The 25,898-nt window shown below is 35.4% G+C and overlaps 1 protein-coding gene across 1 annotated transcript in view; it reads left to right on the forward strand.

Moving 5' to 3' along the window:
* Nucleotides 1-25,898, forward strand: part of LOC134650437 (polypeptide N-acetylgalactosaminyltransferase 2-like) — a 96,464-nt gene that overhangs the window by 66,363 nt on the left and 4,203 nt on the right. The window contains exons 2-5 of the mRNA XM_063505395.1: nt 973-1,199; nt 4,945-5,043; nt 5,542-5,609; nt 7,826-8,013. Of these exons, the coding sequence (XP_063361465.1) occupies nt 973-1,199; nt 4,945-5,043; nt 5,542-5,609; nt 7,826-8,013 (582 nt within the window). The remainder of the gene's footprint in view (nt 1-972; nt 1,200-4,944; nt 5,044-5,541; nt 5,610-7,825; nt 8,014-25,898) is intronic.

The raw sequence follows: 25,898 nt of genomic DNA on the forward strand, positions 1-25,898 counted from the left end.
TAGAGTTAGATATCTATTAGATGTGAATTGGATCCCTAAGTCATATCCTGTGGAAATCGTTCAAGAGTATCTCCAGAATCGCGCAAATGTCAAATTTGACAGGTTAGATCTTAAACATATAGTTATCGTATCTTGGTGATGTCTAATAGATATCTATTTCAAAATCCGAATCGGGTCCACAGACTCTAACCGTTACGTTTCCATACACATCGTCCATAGCATAAAGCTACTTAATTATGTAGAAGAACGGAGTGGTTCATAAATTCGGGGAAGGTACCTACCTTCTGCCGAGCTCACGCATCTCTGCGTTAAACGTGAAATGAATAACTTAGTAAGCGCTAAATTTTTGATTATGGGACGTCGGTTGTGTCTTCATCTCGCTTAGATTTAGGACAGGACATTATGAAAGAGTAGAAGTGGGGTATTCAGAATTAGTTAGGTAGAGTATTTGACATTTACAGGCGTATTATAATATAATACTTAAGAAATTGGCGTTATAGGGCTGAATAGGTGAATTTACTCGTACCATAAACTAAGGATGAAAAATGTTACCCCAAGAATATAAGCACCCCCAATTTATGTCTTTTCATGGTTTTTATCGGTCCTTTAGTATATTTTATTTTTTTAGTTTTATAAGGGCCGAATTTCAAATTAAATTTTCGAAACAAGATTTTTCATCTCTGCTATGCGAATATGTAGATCATCTTTGATATTTAACTCCCTAACGAACATTATATGTCTAAGTATTTACCTAACATACTATATTACCTATCGGCTTTAAACCTATTTCTGAAGTCAATTGCGCACTACCAGCAGAGCCATAAGGTTTCCCGCTAAATCCAACGAACTCATTCTACTTCAGATCAAGACGTCAGATCATTCCATCAACACTAATCACACGTAAACTTTCTTAACGGTACTTCTGAAATATATATCCCAATCGCGTGTCTAATCTCAATTTCTTTGTTACAGGAAGAAAACATAGCCCTACGGCTAATAAAACAAACGAACATCGAAGAAACAGAGAGCAGTCCATCAGTTGACGAGCCGTACACCAGCACAGGGCGGTACTTCGACGAGGGGGGGTATGTGGCGGGGGGCTCCAAGGACTCCGACCCGTACGTGAGGAACCGCTTCAACCAGGCCGCCTCCGATGCCCTGCCCAGCAATAGGGCCGTGCCTGATACGCGAAATGCTATGTAAGTACGAGTTTGGAAGCTAACCGTTAGTGTCTGGTTTTAGTTTTAGTTTCGGATTCGGCAGGTTTCGGCATTAAAAATCATTTTATGGCCGAAAGGTCAGTTTGGGCCAAAAAACTACCGACCCTTATAACATTGTACTTTCGGATCGCGTTCGGCTAAGTCGAAGAATCCAAATTAGTCGTTCTTAATACGAATAGGCGTTGTTCGACACGCACTTGGCCAGTTTTTAATACAACTTGCACGAATGATAGGTAAATCAAACCATTGTTCATAAGTCTAATAAAAAGAAAGGCCGCCGACATATTAAAGTTGAGGTTGAAAGTACACTAGCACATAGTAGCTGTAGCTTTATATCGTTTAGTTTTCAGACTGATAGTTAGTCGGTACTTAGTAAAGTAACAATATACATATATGTAATTACCTGCAATAAGTAATATATTACACGAGAAAGTGCGCAAAACTATATGTCGCGTAAGTCACGATATTATGGGTCTGTTATTAGGTTAGGTCATGCGAGATTGAGATATTTTTGCACCCGTCGTCATGTAAAATATTATTGCAAATAACTGGGCCTACACTTTTTTGCACGAATGGCTTGGTACGTATTGCATATTATCACTACCCATATGGAAAGCTTTGGCTAAGAACCAAGTATTGCACAGTGGTTTCACACAGCGACTGCAAAACACAAGGACCCTGTCTTGGCTCAATTTCCGTTCATGGCAAAATGCCATACAATTTTAAGTTATTTCTTTGTTCGTTGATATTTTCAGCTAGAAAACTCTAAATTTACAAATGCAGGTGTAAACAGAATAATAGGGTCACAAAACTAAACTGATTTTTGAGAAGCATAGAACCTTTCTCCTCTTCCTTAAATTTAAGGACATTTGAACTTGGGATTTTGGATTATGAACTTATTAGGTGGGTATTTACGTAACTGTAAAAACTTCAGTACTTAATCATTATCAAAATTTAAATTTAAAAAAATTCAATTTATTAAACGAAACCTACTTAGGTAATTCATTTCAAAATTCGCAATATTAGGCGCTGATTATTTTTACTAACACATTATTAAAATACATGTCTGTTAGTCACAGCAAACGCTATAATAATATATTATTTATCGATAGGCCGACCTCAAGCTTCCCGGTTCAAGATGTCTCATATCACGCCCTTAAGATTGCGGGCTTGACTGCGACCGCTGATTGCAAGGCCCTTTTCTCAATGCTCGCCAACTTCTTCGCCATAAAGAGACCAGCAAGTTTGATCTCTGATTGCGTATAGTTGCTGAGAATTTATAGGTCAAGTTATGCCAGGGATAAATAGAGACAGGTTAGTGAATATTTAGTAATAGGTATGCGACCTTTAACCGCCTCGTACCAGCCCAGCCCCGCCGTTTCTATTATCTACGCATTTATGTTCATTACCTGCGGTTAAACGATACTGAAATGCGATATTAGTACCTACCTACGTATATGAAATAAAGAATGCAATGATTTTAAACAAAGTTGGTTGATTGACTTATTATGAGTTAATTAGTGCCAGCTAGAGAACAAACATCGGATAAGTGCATCAAAGTAACTATTAAATATTGTTAACTGCGTGTTTCCAGTTCACGTGAGAATTTCGGGAGATAGGTAATTTGCTTAATTTTGTTACAAGTAAGACGAGTTTAAGGACGCCTCACATTGAGTCCTGTCGGATTCGGTTCCATTTCTTAGGCTGTCAAGCATGCGAAATAACTACCTAGATAAAATACCTTACCAGAAATAGGTGCCATTCAACCGTCGGCTAAGAATTTACTAAATCTATGTTTGGATACAACTTTCTTATACAGGGCTTTGCAACTTTTTTCCTACGGTAGCCGTACCAAATACTATTACTTATTCTGTGGCCGTACGACTTAATATCGTGCGGTTGGATTACATGTATGACCTCTCTTTATCCTATCCCTAATCTATAAAATAAGTAACATGTTAGAAGGTTATGTCATATTACTTTTTTACGGAAATTGTTCCAAATATCCCCAAGCTACATACTTCAGTATATTGTCAATATTGTTTGATACGTTCCTACTATTCTATTTAAAACTAAATGCGTGAAACTCTCACTATGTCACGTATTGTAAACAAAGTCTGGATCTTCCTACGCACGTGATACGACGAAGATATCGATTATCAGGAATTTAATATGTCGGATGGGATAGAAACCGAGACCTTTTGGACAATAGTATATATAGTATATAACGTACATGATGTACAATTAATTTTGCAATAGGTATGTAGTTTGAAACGAGTTCATCATTAGTCATCATCAGTTATCAAACCCTTGGCACACCTATACATAGGTACACTTCTTCACAAACCACATTTAATTGTTTGTGTTAGAAACGGCCTCCTAGCCTAGCCTAGTAGGTTACGAAGCAGGAGGTCCCGGGTTCAAATCCTGGTATGGGTGTGTTTGTGTGTTCATCGCGTAAATATATTAGTTCTTAAGTTACGGAACACTTTAGTGTTCTATATTATACTTTTAAGTATAATCAGTCGTGTCTCACTCCGCGATTTCGTCGCTTTGCTACAGGTAGCTAAAAGTACATCCGTTCGGCCCCAATTTTGGGGAAAGCCATAAGCCGCGCGTGTTATTTAATATTTATACATACTTAACGCTTTAAATCAACTCGTGCTCTACAAAATGTTACACTGATAGACGCTGCTACAATGAAGACGTAAGCATAATAGTGCTGTATAACTTGAGCAACCCAATTGTCGGGTTTTAGAAGTTCGTCCAAGTCTTACATTTATAGAGAGTATGGTTCAAACATCCATTTTCACACAAAACTCATAGCCGTGAACGTAAGCTTTAACGGACTTACTTTGTTAATGACAAAAGAGTTTCTGACAAAGTTTAGTACGAGCAGTTCACCTGCTATGAAATATCTAAATATATTGTATGTACCTATTTGGTTTCTTGCCTTAAAACTGATTGATCTTCGGAGGTTTCAGGGCTTCGGGGGTTTTTTGAGTTTACAAATATTTTACACATTTCGTCAAAAGTATTAGCAATTTTTTTGTTTAACCACTACCATACAGTTTTTAATATTTCATAAGCATAAAATAAAAGAGCACAAAATGTTAAAGGTCAGAAGCGTAATGATCCGAAAATGGTAATGAAGAACCTATAAATGTAGCAATGTGGTTATAATATTTCGTTATATTTAGGTATTGCAATCAACTAATAGCCATTTGTGGAAGAGAGGGCATTTAAAACGTTTTATATACTTTGCTTGTAATCAAAGTCATGAAAGGTAAGTACATATGTATGTACAGAATTTTCAACAGTTTCGTGGTCATCGGAATTACTTAGGTGTATTTAGACTTATTTTCCACCAGAACTAAGCTGCGCTATGTTGACCTACATAAGAATGACACGTAGCTTCGTTTCAGCTAATAGGCCTAAGTATACAAAACGTAGCTTTGGTGGAAAAGCAGCTTAAGATCCACAACGACTCAAGATTAGTAGGTACACTGAGTAGGTATGTATATTAAAAATAACGTGACAATTAAACGTTTGTATGATCGAAACAAAACAATCGTCTTTTGTTTTTGCTTGTGTAGGTATGCAACGATATCCAAACAATTAATAAAATTCATCAGACCATCATGTTGTGGAATTAACTAATGTAATATGGGTCTGGCAGACAACATTTTTATTTTTACTATACCTACATAATCATTTCTAACAGGTGCCGGCTAAAGAAATACGACGAGGATCTCCCTCAGACCAGCGTCATCATCACCTTCCACAATGAAGCTCGGTCGACGCTTCTGCGTACCATCGTCAGGTAAGTACTTAATAATCATAACCGTTATTTCTTTCTACGTTATTTATTTATTTCTCTTCAAACTTATGTTAAGTTATTTTATATTAAGGATATAAAAATAAAACACAAAAACTTGTGAGCTAAGTCTAGGTACTTGCTGGACTTGTTCTTCTCAGCCTTCGCGAGATTGTCATCATGGGGAAGGTTAAATTTTGGTTGATATTTATTTTTCTTTATTTCATTTGGGTCTATTTATTATTATTTATTTATTGTTGATGCCAAAGTCGTCAAATAATCTTAGAGAGTAGACAAACCTACGTGGTGGGCGACGAACTAATGTTTGTATAACTGATAGCCGCTAGGGCGAAAGGGTTTGTAATAAATATTAAACTTGTACATAATACTAAAAAGACTGTCACCCTACTCAATATTGTAATATATTATGTGATACATACCATATTACTACATATTACTTCAGTATATTTAAGAAAAAACTGTAATTATTTTTTTCTCTCGCAGTGTCCTAAATAGAAGTCCGGAACATCTCATCAAAGAAATAATTCTAGTCGATGACTTCAGTGATAATGGTAAGTATTCGAAATAACTTCCTGTAACAAATATTTAAAATCCATTTCAACCAAGTCCATGTTAGATTGCTAACTGCCAGGGCGCCCTATCCATCAAGACCATGTTAAAGTATCATGTTGCAATGCAACTGCAATAAATTTAAATTGGAATTACCTATTAATGTACGGAACCACTTTCGATAGGTAAGTACCATGATGTAAAACGTTTTCATTATACGACCACACGTTCATTTTCTTAAATCGATCGATCGAATCGAATCGAGCGATCATTGCTTCTATTGTTTAAATAGGTTTGCTAGAGGGCTCTTATTCCTTAAATTTAACCAGCTTAAGCAAGTCGAGTTCAGGCGAACCAGAAAAATAGCGCTTTCCGTTACAAGTAAGCATTGCAGGTCTCAAGGTCACGCTAAACTGGTTTTCCTAAAACTCGACTCGTTCACGTCCACACAACCAATAAAAATACGGCGAGCAGACAGCCACACATGCATGAAAATCCGTAGCGATTGCCCACAACCCCGCACTATCTATGATCTAGACTCAGAGATATTCCTCGACCTATTTCTACCATTCACTATTGAGCAATGCAAAATATGCCATTGTTACGTAGGTGTGAAGTTTTTTTGCGGTAGCCTTTTATGTGGTCGAGTAGTTTTACTGTTTTATATTAGATGGAAAATCCATTAAACTTATAAATTAACCTCACAGTGGGAAATCTACAGCACTGCTTTATTAAACTGTTTAGACGGTAACGGTCCGGTCGGTGAAAGTTTAATATCGATCATTGCTTTATTATTCTTAATTCTGTCGGTGATAACCATTTTTGCAACTAATTGTCTCTGAACAACATTAAGTATATCCCTGACAATAATTGATGCACCTCGTTCTACGACTATTTTAAATTTAATCAATCATCAATAATTAACCGTGACATTCCTATCATTCGCTAAATTGGCTAACACCTGCAGTTAACACCAATGTTTAATACCTATATTGAAATGATCACCTACATCAGTGAGTAATATCTACTACACGTATTATTAACTAGTTCGTGATTGCCATACCACTTTTGATAATTTGTTAAAAAAATTGTTGTTGTTATTACTATAAATTAACTTACATAGTTAGATTTAATTTTAAGTTTCTACCTATTATGCTCTTAGGTATAATTAGCAAAAACTTTACAGAATGAATTTCCGTATTTCATCTCCTTGTTTTTTGTAAAACCTCCTAACTACTAACCTTCTCGGTACGTTAAAAGTATTCAATTAATTATACACGTATTTAGGTAGGTAGGTACACTACATGTACCTACTTTAAAAACTAAAGCTAATTTTTTGCTGCCACAGTGTACCCACTGATTAACCCTTAAATGCATAGTGATGCATTTATACACACAACATAAACATCAAATGTTATGCATTATTAAACAAATTCTATTTGTTCTTGTATATTATTTCAATAGTAAAACTAATAAATTTTCCGAATTATTATATAAATTTACGCAGTATTTTAATTTATAAAAGTTACATTTGTTTATAGACGAAATGTCGGAAAACTTGGAAAAACCTGGAAGTTGATGATTTTTAGTATGTGATTTTGGGCAGATTTTTCGGGGTTTGTAATTATTTTATATTTAAAAACTTTATCATAGGTATATCACAAATAGTGTACCTTTCTAATGGTAGTAAAAAATGTCATATATCTATTACTGAAAATTACATATTTACATAAATATGATTAAGCCAATTCAACTTCTAACACTGATTTCGCAGTGAAAATCGAAGTTATATTTGTTTTACTATTTTTCCTAGAATCGGCAAACAATTATGTGATACATATATTAATTTCCGGCTAAAAGAAAAAGTCATGCATTTAAGGGTTAAAAACATGAGCAAAAATGGTATGTAGTACGAGTAGGTACCTCAATAATAATTATATCTTGTAAGTAATGAACTTCTTCAACTCTTAAGCATTTGTTGTGTCGCTTCATGACGGTCTTGCATTCTTATTTTTTATTGTAACATTTCAAATGGCCGTCTACATTTTTGAAGCATATCTTATAGAGGTCGGGGCTCGGCAGCACTTCAACTTAAATACCCAGTCCTACTTAACATTAAGTTTCGTTTCTTGACTTTGAAGAGCTGTCGCGCGCCAACAAAAATGATTGATGTTATTCCTTTACATTCTGATTTCTAAGAATGTTTTATTTTATATAGCGGAAGACGGTGCAGCGCTGCGTGCTATCCGCAAGGTGCGCGTGATTCGCAACAGCAAGCGCGAGGGGCTGATGCGGTCGCGCGTGCGCGGCGCCGACGCGGCCACCGCGCCCGTGCTCACCTTCCTCGACTCGCACGTCGAGTGCAACGCGCACTGGCTCGAGCCGTTGCTGCAGAGGATCAAGGAGGTACTACACTTTTGTTTAAATCACCACTTTGGCAAACGACAGATGAAAAACAAAACGTGTTGAGGGATTCGGCTCAGTAACGAGTAACAGCGCCCATCAGGACACGACATTCCAACAAACATAAACTAGTACTTAATATTCAACCTTAACTATTTAATTGAAGTAAGCAACTCGTGTAGCGAGTAGGTAAGTCAATCAGCTGAAATATTCTAGATTTCTCTTAACATCGGCATAATACAGTTGTTTACTTTAACGATATTTTTTACGTTCTATTTTCACTTTTCACTATTGTGATGAGGTAAAAGTTCATGAGCTGAGAAATGTTTAAGTGCTTATTAATTAGTAGTGTAGAATAATGGGAGATGTTGTTAACTACAACAATACGTGCGTCAAACATTGAGTGTTCCAATTGGAATACCTATGTTGAAAGTCAAAGTAGGTAATCAAAGTAGGGACTCTACATAAATTATGCAGTACTTACCTAATTGAAGATAAAGTATAATTAGGATTAAATATTTCTTTTCAACTGCGGCAAGAGTGCGGGAGGCGGACACCGGAAATTTTCAGCAATCATTTACTTTTCTTCTTTAGTTAAGTACCCATCTACAATTCATGGCATAGGGCCCGATTCGGATTTAGAACTAGATATCAATTAGATAGGTATCTGTTAGACATCACCAAGATACGACAACGATATTTTTAACATCTAGCCTGTCAAATTTGACATTTCCGCGATTCTAGAGATACTCTTGAACGATTTCCACAATGTCTAAAACGTCTCGTTATGTATTTTTAGATCTCAAAACGATTTTGAAACGATCTTAATCTTGTTTTCCGAATACCGCGGATATTCTCTCATCTGTCATATTTTTCACTCCGTCTTCTTTCACACTTATTCAACATACCACATTTAAAAACTCGTCATACATCACAGCACCTTCAATTACCAATATACCTCTCGCAGTCTCTAAAAATAACTTTCGTACATTTTAAAAGCTAGTCTAGCCTAAGTTTCTTCAAAACTGACCTGTCTTAACCTATTGATGGAATGTTGATACATAAGAGTCGCGCTCGTGTCAAGTAGCTTAGTCATCAATCTTTCTGTCAATGAGTGATCCATTAGCTGGTAACAAGATACGCAAACAAACCATCGTGATGCAACAAGGATTTATAACCGTAAGGACTTCTGGCGTAATGAACTGTGCTGCTATAAAAGTATCCTATAGGACTTCGTTTGAAATAGGTAGAGGGTAATATGTATCACCGGGGCTAACGAATATATCGATAGATTAATTCAATTCGGCGCTGTTACCTAGATATCAGTTTGTAACAAATAAGTAGATGGGTAAAGATTTTATGTAAAGAGGAGAGCCATAGTTGTAACTGTTGTAAGTATAGAGGTATAAATAGTTAATTTAACATACGATTCCGTCTCTGAGTATATAAAAAGACTCCTTATACAACTATATATGCTTTTACTATTACATAACAGTTAAATCAGTATTGTTTGGATTGTACTGGATGAAACAGGATACATACTGACACATGTTATGACTTATGAGTAAGGTGCAGAGGGGCAATTTAGACTGCGGGGTAATTTAAAGTAGGTAATCGAAATATCTTCCATGTTTTACATTATTAATTAGAGTGCCATATATGTCCAGATAGCGAAAAATATGTGTTTTGTGTGACTCTAGTTAATAATGTAAAATATTGAAGATTAGTTTAAATTATCCCGCAGTCAAAATTGCCCCGTGCACCTTAACTACATATATTAAGGCACAGTTGCAACAATTAATTTAACAGCACGGCAACAGTAAATCTTTATTTAAAATAAACATAGAAAAAAACAGAAAAAAAAACAACGGGTTGCAGCACTCAGGGAGTGTCGGCAGAAGTGAAAACTCAATGACTAGTGCAAAATGCACTATGTATAATTGAGGTTAACGCCATCTAGCGTTAGCGTTAATTACTTGAAACCCCTAAGCACATCACGGTTAGTACTCGAGTTATATTAATACCAGTTAGAGCGAAACTCACTACATCTAGTGAGCCATCGCATTTAAATCAATAAAGAAAAACTCAATGACATTACATGTAACAGTTTTTCGAGCAGGTCACGTGTCCGTCTTACGGTCACGTGATCGTCTTACGCTGTCTCGAGTTTAACATTTTTCCCCACCTCAAAAAGTGCACAGCGCCGCTAAAAAGTTTTCACTTCAAAATGTTGACACTCATAATTTTATCCTGGCAAACGTGGAGTGCTTCGAAGAGAATCCAATTTATCGAGTACTCGCTAAATGCTTTGTTGTCACTCAAACCCGTCGAGCGGCCTACCTCTGCCTAGTTGTCGCAGGTACTAGATACCTGCGACAGATACCATGGTTGGGTTCGGTATATTTACTCAGTATGTGATAAAAAGGGGCATTATATACCTATTTTTACACGACTGCCCAAACAAAAAGAGTGTATTGTTTTCAGCCTTCATGTTTGTATGTAGAGTGAAACCTGGATAAGTGAGACTTCAAGGGACGAGCAGATTTGTCTCACTTAAAGAGGTATTTCACTTACCCAGGCTCTCAGTTAGCCAGGTACAAATAAATGTCTGTCTCATTTACAGAGGGTCCCATTAATAGAGGTGAGAATAGAGGATATATTTCAGTTATAGAGGTGGTTAATAAGGTATTTTGTAATTATCTTTAAAAATAAATAAGGTAAAATAATCCTTGTCCCTAAATATTTTTTAAGTCTGTTTAAATATTTCTTTGAATTTATTTTGAATGATTCTCCAAAGGATAGATTTTTTCAATTAAATTTGATACGGACTTCATTGCGTCTTAGAAATGTATTAAATGAAAATCTGTTTATTCGTGTTACTTATCAAAATTTCAGCTTTCGTTTCGATAGTTTTAACTACATAAAGTAACTAAATGAAATTTGAAGTCGTTTAGATTAGACACAATTAAGCAAATGCGGAATTTGTGCATAGACTAAGAGTTAGTAAGAATACGGAAATTGATCAATAAATTCCAAGTTAGAGAGGTCATAGATTGACGTTATCTCAGATATAGAGGTCAATTCCTATACAATTCTAAAAAAACAATTAGAAAAATGTACTCTTATAAATATAGTCTCAGTAAAAGAGGTAAAATACACTCTCTGTCTCACTTATAGAGGTAAATGTGACTATAAAATCACAACAGCTAATCCCAGTTATAGAGGTTCGTTTTTCTCACTAACAGAGGTAATTCAGTGCTAAAGTGTCGGGACCGCACCATGAGTCCCAGCTATAGAGGTTTCTCACTTATCCAGGTCCCACTTAACCAGGTTTCACTGTATATATTTATATATCAATTAATGAATAAGGTACTTTTTCATCACACGTGATTGAGGTCGCCAAAGAGTATGTTCCATAAACCTTTAATTTCAAGTTCAAATCCGCTATGTGAAGTGGAGTAGAAATTTGTATCACAGCGATAGCATTTAACAAAATATTTTTTTACTTATATTGAATAATTTTCATTTGATAAAGGTTTTTCATTGACTTTCTGAAATGTAAATAACTGTAAATAACATCTTATTTACTGAAATGTAAATAATTTATAGATATTTTAACTAAAATACAAATGCATATGCAATATATTTTTTGAATTGGAACATAACGAAAATTTTAATTAAAGTTTAAGCAAACCATTGTTTCTATGCACCTATAGTGTTACTAATTGACATTGTATTGTGTCTATATTCGGTTCATTCACCACAAAATGATTTGTAGGTCAGTGTGTCGAGACCATTGTTATGCCTACAACAGGTTTAAATTCAATGTAGGTATTATATATAAGTACATTCTTAAGTTTTTTATATAATATAATGGCAACTATGAGCTTATCCATGTACCTACACTTCATAGCCTCAAGGTTGTCTAAGAGATCACCACATATTCTACTCTATACTCAACCTCCCAACTGTCATAAATCCATATGAAAAATATTCCGACAGGTAGAGTATTTTAATATAAGAAGGGTCAACTTATAACGCAGTAGATATTTCGACTATGTTAAAATTGTGGTATTTACAAACGATATGTCTACAAGTACCTAGTCATGTTTATAAAAACACTTCTACATGAAGCATGTGTGTGTTATTTTAGATACCATACCTGCATCCTTCGCGTGCCCCTGATGGCTCTTGGAAACATACTGCTTGTAAAAGAAGTTGCGAAAACTTGTATAATATCGTAAGTTGGTTCTTCTCTCTATTCGAGTCTGACTCTGATCAATTATTAATAAATTTGGACATCCTAATGTCTGCATACATAGGCCATACATATTTGCTGACATGAAATAATATAGGTAGTAGATTTCCTTCATCATTTTTTTTATTTAGTAACTACAAGATAAACGTAAATAGGAAATAACAGTTTGCAGGGGCGTATTTACCCTAGGGCCAAGGGGGCCATGGCCCGGGGCGGCAGACCACGGGGGGGCGGCGAAGCCGCCCCCTCGCGGCTTTTTCTGGGCGCCTTTTATAATCAAACTTAGCTATATATTTTATCATATTTTAATTGACATTTAAATTAATAAACAAACGAACACTTCAAACTCCACCAATTGCTTAAAATATCTACCAACAAGTACCTAAATTAAGCAACATTTTCGTTCAAGAAGTATTAGTACGGCGTAACTAAAATAAAATGTTACGCGGCAGTCTAGTCCACGTCTAGTCTAGTCAAAAATTTTTGGACTTCAATTTCATTTCAATGAATTTAACCGCAAGTTGTTACAAGTCCATATTTTGTTGGTTTCCACGTTTTGATATTTTTACACAGTACGCAAACACGTAGTAAACGCCAGTACCAAATGTATGGGATAGCATTTTCTTAAATTTTGTATGGACATCAAAAACGCAGTAATCCACCTGAATATGACAAAAGATATGCGTAACAAAGTTTCAAACGTTGCGGTTTAGAAAATTTGGGTGAACAAAATGCTGTAACAGTATTTGTTTTCTTCTTGTAAGCAATTTAGAATGCATTAAATGTATTGCCAAAAATTTTACCACACCCTTAAAAATGACTTTAATGGCATCTTGTAAATTCTTGTAAAAAAAAAAGTTAATTGCACGACATTTCAAATGTATACTATAAAATGTGAAGATATTTCCGGGATTCATAAACGAAAATAAAACATCTATTATGATGATTTGAATTATTAAAATCAATATGAGCATTCTTAAGACCAAACAAAACACATAATCTTTGTTTAATATTCAAGAACATAATTAAATCTTATAATGTTATTGTAAAACCAACTAAAAAATAAGAAGTACATTTTGGAAAAGACATAACGTAATGGGAGATCAAAAGTTAACCAAAGTATATCAAAGTAGTTTGGTTAAAAAAGTGGTTTCTACATTTTCTTATAAAATGAAAGTCCACTTTAGACAAAACAAACTTTCACCAGATACCATAATAAGACCAAATTTTATTTAAGTACCATAAAATCGATACACACACCGTAAAATATTGCAATTTCACATGCTTACAATTGAAAATAAAATACTTTTCTTAAATAAGAACAATCACTTTAACCAAAATCCCCGTAATATTTTACTTAATTATAAACATGTCGACTCACTTTTCACCCCCCGAACCGCACTGAGCGACGGCGCAAACGTTGGAGTAATATCCGCCATAGCCGCGTTAAAACGAAATAAGGCGCAGGAGTTTAAACCTTACGCCCTACAACAGTGAAGTAATTATTAAGTGGTAGTTTTACTTGATCCTTGTAAACGTAGTTAAAATCATGTCTCTCAAATTTTAATAGTATGTGAATTTGTGTTAAACCACTACTCGACTAAACATTATTTCCCGCCAAATAGCGTAACTGCAAGACATTTACATTTATGAGCGGCAAACACGTAGTTAGTAACCTACATTTGCGTCAGAACAACGGAGGTTGTAAATGACAAAACTAGAAATTGTATGGAATTCAAAGTGCTGTAAATACAATGATTTAAATTATTGAGTTTTTTTGCTATTTACTGCGTGTTTGCAGAGTAAATTTAAGAAAAACGAGAAAATTTGTGTTCCTATTTTCCCCATTTTTCATCATATTGGCACGTGGTTTTGACCTATCGACGCAGAAAAAATTGGAGATTCCAAAAATGCAATAAACATTTTTTGACCTTGTGTGGGTTACTACGTGTTTGCTTTTCGGCGTCGATATGTAGAAATTGCATTGCGCATTTTTCTTTGCACCGCAGTGACTAATTGCAGTGCAGAACGATCATTTTCTGTACTCAAAAGAATAAAAAATTATCTACGTTCCACTATCAGCGAAGAGCGCCTGAATAGTTTAACTCTTCTTAATATAGAAGCTGAGCTGACAAACGTTTTATTTAAATTACGACAGCGTCAATGATGATTTTGTCAACCAATTTGTACATAGGAAAACAATGTAAATGCCTATGTGAGTAAATGGTAAAAGTTTAGTTTTTTTTTTCACACCCCATAGGTACTTGTTGCAGGTTTATCTTCTTAAATAAAATACTTTATCGTCACTGATGAAGGGGGGCGGCAAATCAAAATGGCCCGGGGCGCCAAATTTGTAAATACGCCTCTGACAGTTTGGATAATGAAGATTGTATTTATTAATATTTCTGTACAAGGCTGCAAGTATCTCGCGGAACCCAAAACGGTCGAGCACTAGATCACGTCCCAGCATGCTAATGTCAAGGCTCGTGACTCGGCGACTCGCTCCGACGTCCGCCGCGGAACCACTTGCAGTTTTATTTTTACCCTTATTTACCTCGTTATATATTCGCCGCATGTCACCAACACTAGTTTATGTGGAGCGATTTGCTTTTCGCTTGTTTGTAAGCAAGATCGGCTGTGAATTTCACTTGAAATCGATTTTGGAGAGTTTGGAGAAATTTTGTGCTCGTCATGAGTTTATGGGTGTTTTAAATTCCATTGAGGTACAATATGCGTTTGCGAGGACGTACAAATGTTACGTAAGACCTGATGTATCCTTTATACCAGGCTATTGGCTGTAGCGACAACAGTTTAATTTATTAATACCCAGCTAGAGTTGTGCATTGCACATGAATTCCACAGGAATTTCGTAGTCTTTGTATTGACAAATAGATAAGGAGCAATAAACAGCATGTGTTAAACTACTAATGGTGGGTGGGCAGATCATCTTTATTAACGGGTATCATCGGAGGTCGAGTGCACTTAACAAGAGGTCGTGAAGCTGCCTTAATCACCTGTCGCTGTCGGTCTCCGGCTCGAATCCAAGTGGTTCGTCACTTCCGTCTAGGTGGAACTTGATTATATTGAAGCTATTTGAATTGTATAATATGCATCTTTATTAGCTGGTCTAAAAACCGTACCCTAGTGTTATAAATAAGTTTTATTATATATTAGTTGTATTACTAACTTCGCTCAAGATTCTAAATTAGACGAAGATTTCAACAGCATTAACCACGCAACCTAAATTACTCGCAGCAATTATACCGATTTTGTTTACTTTTTATTGCAAAGTCATGTAAGTATTCATCATGTCATGTAACGTGTCGACACATACAACACTTATTTTATCTATTAATGTCAAAATGATCTGTATAACATTTCATCGGGGTTATCCCACAACCGCCACAACCAAACGGTAGCAATTACCTCTGTTGCAACGCGAACTAATGTCGACGCGGAGGAGCGAGCACGGACGGATTACGTACGAGATGGCCACAACCTCGCGTAATCCCACCCAGACACCACTACACCAGTAGATAAGGACTGTCAATCTGCATCGAATAAGAATTTATGTTTCTCATATTTTTTCTAGAAGTCACTTGTAAGGCACTTTGGCTTTGGCACTTGTGGCTGAGACTTCACACAAGTGGCGCATGGCGGCGCCATTTAGGTATAACAATGATGACGAACGCGATTTTGTAATTTGTACGGAGGCTGGCATTCTTTAATATTTACCTATCTATGCGCGGTAACAAAACATCGATAATGCACTTGCAGTCATCAATCAATTCGGAACCTAAAACAACAGCATTAGAACTCAATATCCCCTATGGTTTTACCAGTAATCCGAACGTGCTCGATGAAAACCAATTGTGGGGCATTTCATATGAAGCGGACAGGAAAAAAAAAGTGAGGTTCCCGAATTTGTTTATATTTGGTTTAGTTCTTCTTCTAGTAGGTATAAAACCGGACGCCAAATATTTTTTATATATGACGTTTATTTTAAAAATTATGAGCTTTTCAAAAATTACCGTAATTGAAATTCCGATTTTTTTAAACTCGAATATCGAATAATTAAAATATATAACTTGTTATTAAACCAAGCGTTTTGTATAGAATTTTTAATGATCTTTTCAGCGAAGAAATCAATTTTGAAAAATAAACAAAAAATAATGGTTAAAACCGGAAGTAAACTTTTCGAAACCATTTTTCGAAAACTTTGACCAGTTTTTTTTTATTTATTTTTATCTCAAAATATAGCCCTAAGTATGTACAAAATACACTAGAAGTTGCAGAATGGGATCTCCATTGGTTAAGACAATAGGTCAATAAATGTACATACATGTCGCCCTGAGTGCGACGTACCGTACTGGTAATTGGTATACATACATATAGCAGCTGTTTAGCTTATAATTCTTATTGTAAAATAATAAAAATTATGAAATAAACTGGTTAGAATTGTTGACTTTCTTATTTCATTATGTTATGATTTACCAGCAGTCTTACTAAATACATGTTCTTATAAGTAAAACAGCTGCTATATGTATGTATACCAGTACCAGGGATGTAACGGATGTGGTTTTATCGGAACCGAAAGCGGAACCAGATGTTTTAAATTTAGTTTATCGGAACCAGAAACGGAATCGGAACCGAAAACGGAACCGGAACCAGAACCGGAGCCTGAGTCAGTACTATCAGTAGGTATACATTACACAACACAACACATACAATGATATATAACCATAGATAGGTTATACTCATACTTGAGGAGCATAAAAAATACTTCCATATTTATTTCTGTGCCTACGAAGGAATCTGTTATTTTTGATTAATTTTCTAATTCCATCCATCTTTCTCACACTTGTTGTTAAACATAAGGTCGTCTCTTTCTCTTTCGGTGTGCGGGAGCTCGTTAGCACGTGCACATTTCTCGCTTGTCCAGCCGCGACTAAAGGCAATTTGTCACAAGTTAAGCGCTTCAATTTGGGAACGCCTATAACCTATCTTGAGTTATAAATCATTGAACACATACGAATAGGTACTTTAAATTCGAAAACACGGATAAACCAGAACATCTAATTACTGCAGCACGTGGCAAGCGGGGCTATGAGCGAATGACTGGTATAAACCTGTTTGTTTTTGATGTACACCGCTCATGTCCCGCTGCCGCGCTAAGCATTGACATCCGATATAACTTCCGTTTCAAAAGTAAAGGAACCGGAACAGAAACGGATGTGTAATACCAAACGGAAGTTCCGACTTAAAGCCCTTGCTACACGGTCGCCGACAAGGCCCTCAGACCGCGTGGCCTTGGTCTGGACGGACCGTGTAGACAGTTGTTTCCAACAAAATTTGACCAAAACTGACCAAGGTCAGACCAAGGACAGACGGTTAGAAGGCTTGTCGGCGACCGTGTAGCAAGGGCTTAACGGAAACGGAGCTCTGTAACATCCCTGACCAGTACGGTACGTCGCACTCAGGGCGACATGTATGTACATTTATTGACCTATTGTCTTAACCAATGGAGATCCCATTCTGCAACTTCTAGTGTATTTTGTACATACTTAGGGCTATATTTTGAGATAAAAATAAATAAAAAAAAACTGGTCAAAGTTTTGGAAAAATGGTTGCGAAAAGTTTACTTCCGGTTTTAACCATTATTTTTTATTTATTTTTCAAAATTGATTTCTTCGCTGAAAAGATCATTAAAAATTCTATACAAAACGCTTGGTTTAATAATAAGTTATATATTTTAATTATTCGATATTCGAGTTTAAAAAAATCGGAATTTCAATTACGGTAATTTTTGAAAAGCTCATAATTTTTAAAATAAACGTCATATATAAAAAATATTTGGTGTCCGGTTTTATACCTACTAGAAGAAGAACTAAACCAAATATAAACAAATTCGGGAACCTCACTTTTTTTTTTCCTGTCCGCTTCATATGAAATGCCCCTTGTGTCATTTCACAATGGAGAACAGTTTATTTAATTCGTTGTAATGGCACTCGATAAAAGCGTAGGTAAGGCATTAATACGGCATCAATTACTCAACCCACGAGCCAAATAGCTAGCGATTTCAAAACAGTTAATTTTTTTTCATGATTTGAAAATAAAAACTGTAAGTACACAACAACAACAACAATTCACCTTATGTGTTTTTCTATTACACCTTATGTGTATAATTGCATGAATTCTATAGTGATTTAAATTGTATTTTTTTTCCTTATTTTCTCGTAATGCATGTTAATTATAAGATGTAAGTAATTATTTTTGAAAAGATGTGTCCCGCCGAGTTTGTTGCCGGTCCCATAATGGGATACCCTCCTCCAATTGAGGGGGGATTTAAATCTTCTCGGGGCAGAGGTGTAGGGTTGGAACCGGTCTACCTAGCTTTATTTGACGTTCATAAGCGCATTGTAATTATGCCTACTTGAATAAACTATCTTTTATCTTTATCTTTATCTTTAATTGTGAACAATTATGTTTATTTTGTTATACTTAGATATAAAGAGAGAGGTAAAATATATTAATAACGTTAAATTCGTCAGAAAAGTTGAAGTTTCATTGGGTTTAAGAGGGGGCTTAAAGCCCGGAAATAGGAAGGGGACAAAACATATAACGCGCCGCGCGTATAACTTGCGAAGAAATGGACATGGAATGCGAGTTTCATTTCAATTACTCGGAAAATATACTTGTTGAAAATTTTGCTCGTCAGATCTCTCAGCAATATCAGTAGCAATTTTTATACTAAAATGATACTGCAAGGTAACAGGTAAAATCAGGTATGTTTTCGTGGTATTTTTTTTATCAAGCCAACCAGACCAATATATTATAGTCTATTTAGTTTCCGTGTGAATCTTTTCATGGCATTTACTAAAACATTTAAAAAATTAAAATTATAACTACAATTTTGCGTTAGCCCCCCTCTTAACATAAATAGGTAACAGGCTGGGTTTTAAACTATGTATTTATACAGGCATATAACAACAATAACAATATTTTTCTTTATCGATGCTCGTGGCGTGGCGTGGTTTACAACTCTTACTATGAAAACTGCTGTGAAGTAAACGAGAAACAAGCAACAGCTCTCGAGGGAAATTACGCTGTCACTCTACGGCAAATAAGAAATGAATAGGTACTAAAGGGCAGAAAGTCAAGGCTAAGGCTAATATTAGACTTGGTTTTATTCAATGAAGAGCAGACAAGAATTGAAAGTTAATTTTCAAAAGTTCAGATTCACATGAATTTACGATAAATAATACGTTCCGATTGGATAAATAGTAACTTAATTAATGTAAATTTCCCCGCTTACAAGCACAATTGTTTGTAAGGGTAGGTATAATTTGATAATTTTTAAACACATTCTAAGAATGCACAATTATATATTTTTTTCTACTCCCGTACTTTTATTTGTCATTTAAAGGGTCGTGCACACACCTTTAAAGCCCTACCTTATAGTTGTCAAGACAAGTCTTTAGTCTATTCCCCAAAAAAGAATTTGTGCATACACGCAGTATCTTTTTGGCGATTTTACGATACTTCGTGTAATGACCACTTAAAAAATATTGAATGAAATACAGTGTTGCCAACCTTATTTTAAATGTCATCTCTGACAAATAAGTGAACCATAGACATGTTTTTTTTTATTCCATTCATTCATTCATTCTTTTCCCGCCTGTACCCTCCATTTTTGCTACTTCTTGAATTAAAAATATTTGTTAAATTTACAATTTTATTTCAAAGTAAGTGCTTGGTCGTTTGGTTTGGTTGGTTGTTTAACTGAGCCAAAAAATACTGGTGGCGTCTTTATTAACAATTTTCGGCTTCGCCTCAAATTGTTACTCACGCCACTCGCCTTTTTTGACCCCTCTTAAACAACGGTTGCATAAAATACTATATCGGTACTTACTATAGAATTGTGTTATGTCTCATTACTTACAGATAAAAAGCTAGGAATTAATTACCTACCTTTGATTGATATTTGTATTTTGTACCTATGCTTAGTAACAATCGTCGTACATGTTAAGTTTGTCGTTAAAGTTAGCTCACGTTTTCTGTCTAGGCTTAAAATAAAATTAGCAATGTAAATGAATCGTGTGCTTATAAAGACACGCCGATTCCAGATAAATGGACATTCGTTGTAATCGTTGCCACGTGAACAATTCAGGACACGTAAGTGCAAGATCAAGGTCTGCACTTTACAGGAAAAATATTAGATACCTACCTAAAGACTCGAGTGGATATATTTTTGAACTATGTGGGTAATTAAATCTTAGAAACGACATATTTTCGCAAAACGAGGAACAAAATGCTCAACGACAAGTGGAGTTTCCGAAAAAAAGATTAAGTAATAATAATATAAAGTAGACTAGATTCTAGAAGTACGAAACCTAAGTATTAGTACGTACTCGATCTATAAGTACTTTGGTTTTTATAATAAAATAGTAGAGTACTCAAGATAAGTAAGTACCTGAACTTGAGGCAGTTGAGGCTGCTGTAGATCATCAGATCATTTCTGCTGAGACCCGTTCTAGTTCTAAACTAGAATTAGTTCTTTCAAATAGACACACCAATTTTTCTACATAACACTCGTCTAAGGCCTTACGTAGCTTGTTTTATTGGACAACTCATACTCGTATTAAAGAGTTTCTTTATACTCGTACATTGATCGTATCGCCTGCGCGCGGTACTATACCTCGCAGTCATCAATCACGGGTTTTTGCTGCCATTTGCCGGCACCACGAGTCGACATGTCTGTGTTCAAGGAGAATGGAAGGAAACGAAGATGTTATCCATGTTACAAATTACATTGAATAATAAATGTTAGTTATATGCAGCTTAATATGCTACAAACCGGAATAGAGTTCCGTATAACTGCATTAATTATTTTAAGTAAGTAGCGTCTTTTGGCCTTTTGCAAACCTTGTTGATATATATTATAACCGCTATTTTAATTTATGGTTAAGCTTAGCCCGACATCAACACTATGGTTATAACCACGTTTAAGATTGCTTCTGGCCTTGGCCATCTTTGAATTCAATATCCTATCAGTCTGCACAGCGGGTAGTTACTAGTTACTTGTAAATCTTGTTTGGAAATGTTTAATTTAATCAGTCTCTGAATTTTTTATTGATAGATCTTATGCAGTTATATCGGGCCCGCGCTATTGGTTTTACAAGTACAAAAAAAGAGACAAAAGTAACTAATCGCTAACATCGAATGACGTGTCGAATCGCTCCGTTTTTCCTTCCACTGCGTCATAATGAGACGAACAGCGTCCGAGGTAAAGTTTCACAAGCGATTTAGTTTGAAAGTTGGTTGCCTCATGTACAAAGTATATCTTACGGATAACTCACTGCATTCTAATTTAATACGCGTCCTAAGCTGAGAGTGACCAGCGATTTGACCAATCAATGTTTATTGCACATTATTTTTTAAGTGACCTTAATAAGTGTTTTTGTTGAGTACCTTTTTATTTAAATATTTAACTTTAACATAATGTTCTTTTTAACATAAGTTTCTACTACCCACTATTTCTACCTGCAGTACCTACTAATAATACTACTAGTAAACTGGGCGATAAAAAGGATGAAGTAGGTAGGTAAGGAATATTACCTTTACGTTAATTTCCATCATTGGTAAGTAAATTCATGTCCAAAAGACAAATTTTATCAGTCATTGCGGTGATGGCTTCGCTTTCATAAGCGTTCCAATAATAACATCCTATGTTTATTATCCTTTACATAAACAATTAAAAATTGGAATTAACAAGTTTATAGCTTCCTCTCACGGCGCGGCGCCTCCTGTCGCTCGAATTGCTCAAGCGGTGAGCGGAAGACGCGGAGTTGTGTAAGGATCATCGCTGATCCCTTCACCGAAGCGCTAAGTCTACATTGATAGCTCGTGGACTGGTGGACTATGTGCGACTATGTACCAATTCTGTTGGGAAGAAAAACTATTTATAATTAAATTCTGAAATAGGTACTCATTTTAGAAATTGCGCGCTTTGTTCGACAATCGTTCTAATTTTGTGAATATTTAGCATGAGACTTCGTTTTTCAACATGGACAATCGAGTATGTTCGGATTGACGAATTTTTTCATGCCAGGTCCTTTATGTGACAGACAGGACTTTAGGACTTCTTCTGTAGGACTTTACAGACACACTCAATATTAAACCAACCAAGTCGCCACACTTAAATGCTGCATTCCGTAGTATATATAGACTAAATTATTTTAATTGAAGGAAACGATTTGGCGTCTTAAGTTGGCAATTTTATAGCTGTTTGCTGATTACGCCGATTAACGTCGATGGGTTTTTTGGACGACGCACGACGATACTTTTTTTACCAATATGTCCAAAACTCTACGATGTTGTTTATCGACAGAGAGTGAGGTTTTATTTTACAATCTTTAGTAATTTTACCAGTCAGTTATAAACTTTCTTGTAAGAATGTAGGATCAAATCTTTAATATTTATTTTTATTAGTCATACAATGGACCATTAATTTGGCTAGTTATTCGCTGGTATAATTTCATCGGTTTAAGAAAACAGTAATAAGTAGCTACATAACTTATACAATTTATGTTCCTTATAACACTAATAAGACACCCTTTTGTAAATGAGAACAGATTTAATAATTTAGTAGTTTTTTGGGTAATGTATAAATTTTATCAATAGTTTCTTTTTGTATACTTTTTTTTTACTAAAGTGGTAGAAATTTTACTCGTGTCAGTGAAATATCAAAAATACTCTAAATTTTATTTTAAACGTCAATGATTAGTGCCGTTAATAGACTTATTACATTGTTATTACCTATGTTTATATTAACTGTGACATTAACCTTAATAGCAATGATACTTAGTCTTTCGTGTTAAACATAGATATAGAATGTGTTAAAATGAATACCTATTGAATTGATCAAACGCAGTATTAAGTAAATTCTGGGCACATGCACAAGTAGCAGTTGCAATATTATAATATTGAGAACCTCATCGACTGATATCCGTTTACCAGTGAATGGGGCAACCTATGAGCTCTTTAAAAACCAAGTTGTGCGTCATCCTCTTGCGTTAACAGGATTTGGTTGATTAGCAATTTAGATTTTTATGGAAACTGGTTTAGCAAGTAACAATTTTCATGTGACTGGCTTTTAATCTGAATTGATCAATGAAAACAATGAAGCAGTTAAGTTAAAGTCGGTATTATTTAATTTTTTTATTATATAGGAGGCAAACAAGCAGACGGATCGCCTGATGGTAAACGTTTACCGCCGCCCGTGGACACCCCGCACCTATGCACTTAAAATAAACTTTTAAAAAATGATCCAATTATAGTACATAACTAAACTATACTATTTACATACTTAACTCTAAAATAGTTATATATCCCGAATTCCCACAATCGTTTGGCTTTACTACGGGAGTGCGACACACGCTTGTGCGAAGTATTGTTAGTGCGACGTATGATTAGGCGATGTACGATTGTACGACATGTCATTTGTGGGAACTATTGTTCGTGCGAAACATTATTAGGCGATGCACGACTATACGATGTGCCGTTTGAGCGAATCATCGTGTGTGCGAAATATAAATCAATAGGTAGGTTAGGTTCGTTAGGTAGCTTCAGATGTCCAAAGGGCAAAGCGCCCAGAAATAGGAATCCGTCTAGATCAGTTGTAAAGGAAATGTTTTTTGAGAAGAAACAGTGTAAATGCTGAGACCATGTTAAAAATAAATTACCCGTAGACCCACAAATACTGTCGTTCACTAGAAGTATTGTCGAGCCGTAATATGTCGCACAATTTAACTTCGATCAAAAATACTGCCGGACTATAGTTTGGTCGAATAGTGATATGTCGCACAATATCACTTCGCAGAATTGCAGTTTCGTTAAAAATATATGTCGCACAATCGTGCATCGCACACTGGGGGTCGCACTTATATAATAATCCCCAATCGTTTACAGTACTTCTAAGTATGTAGAGTTAAGATATTATTAAATATAGACGCGGACAAAGTACCGTTATACTTAAATAAAGTCATTAAATACCTTAAATGTATGGGCAATAAGGTCATGCATACATACAGATATTGGCATATTGTTGTGTTCCGTTCCGTGTTTTGCATTTGGCACTATGTAATCAAAAGTAATGTCATCTTCTGCCTCGAGTGACAGCATGGACCAATGTCAGCACATTCCGGTTTGGGCCGTGACATTCGCATACTCTTCTGAATGCTGCGGCCTTGAGCGGTTCACATTCAAGACCCAACAAGATCGATTGCATCTACGGCATTAAAGATCTGAGGATAAGCTTGTTTAAATTATAAACTATAAACTACGGAAGGTTTTGCGGTTGTGAAACAATTATTCTGATAGAATAGACTGCCGTATTCGAACTTCAAGATATTCACAAGAGACGAGACGTACTAGATCCATTCTAGATACGTTATAGTTTAGATTTCAACTAGTTCTCTTTTGTAGCTCAATTCGGGCAACCAATGTCACTTTTACGTTAGATAGAGTTAGATATCTATTAGATGTGAATTGGATCTCTCAGTCATATCTTGTGAAAATCGTTCAAAAGTATCTCCAGAATCGCAGAATTGTCAAATTTGACAGGTAAGATCTTAAAAATATGGTTATCGTATCTTGGTGATGCCTAAAAGATATCTAATAGATGTCTATTTCAAAATCCGAATCGGGCCCAGAATCATTGTTAAAGTCATTAGCAGTAGGTACCTAAGTGTTTCTACATTGCATTGTTAAAACAAGTTACACAAGACCTAAGTCTCAGCTTGGGATCTAATCCGATAGCATGTTCATAATTATAAAGGACATTAATAGAAATTATTTATATAACACACGCAAATAATTTAACAAATTCAGTTATAGCATCGTAACAAACGATACGGAAATTATAAATAATATATGTTATATATATTGCTTTAAATAAAGAAAGCAGGAATTAACGAAGACATACATGAAGTTGCCTTGCAGTTATCATGATTATTACCATAAAATTAGTTAGATGACTATCTGAACATCCTTTTTCAAATGCGGAAAGTTGTCCCCTTTGGACTCTCTCTAACCTGTGGAAAGTGTTTGTTGCGTGACCTTTCTTTAAGCGGAATATAGGCTCAAGTAATGAATATAGGATCTGATATATGTATAGGTAAATTATTAACAATTTATCTACAGTCTTAAAAAACCATAATCGTTAATCAGCCGAAGGTTATCAAATAAGACTAATAAATTGGATACAACTGAACAATTAATTAATTGTTGAACAAGTAATTAATTGTTCAGTTGTTGATTAAAAGCTTATTTGAATAACCTTATACTTTCTAATATAGCAACCATTAAAGTCTGGAACGATTAGACTGTAATACCGACATCGACAGGTCAGGGCCTATCACGTTCGGTTCATGGGTCCGATCATGTTAATTCACTTCGCCTTATTAGCCCAAACATTCGTGTTGGACTTCCTGGGATATAAAAACGAAACATGCCTTATTTACGCAAACATGGCTATTTAAATTGCCATTACCCAAAACTGAGGCTAATTCCGCTACACTAAGGTAAGCAAAGATTTAATATAATGTTAGGTATGTCAGGCTGACATGAG

This window comes from Cydia amplana, chromosome 1 (genome assembly GCF_948474715.1).
Source record: "Cydia amplana chromosome 1, ilCydAmpl1.1, whole genome shotgun sequence".
Lineage (NCBI taxonomy): Eukaryota > Metazoa > Arthropoda > Insecta > Lepidoptera > Tortricidae > Cydia > Cydia amplana.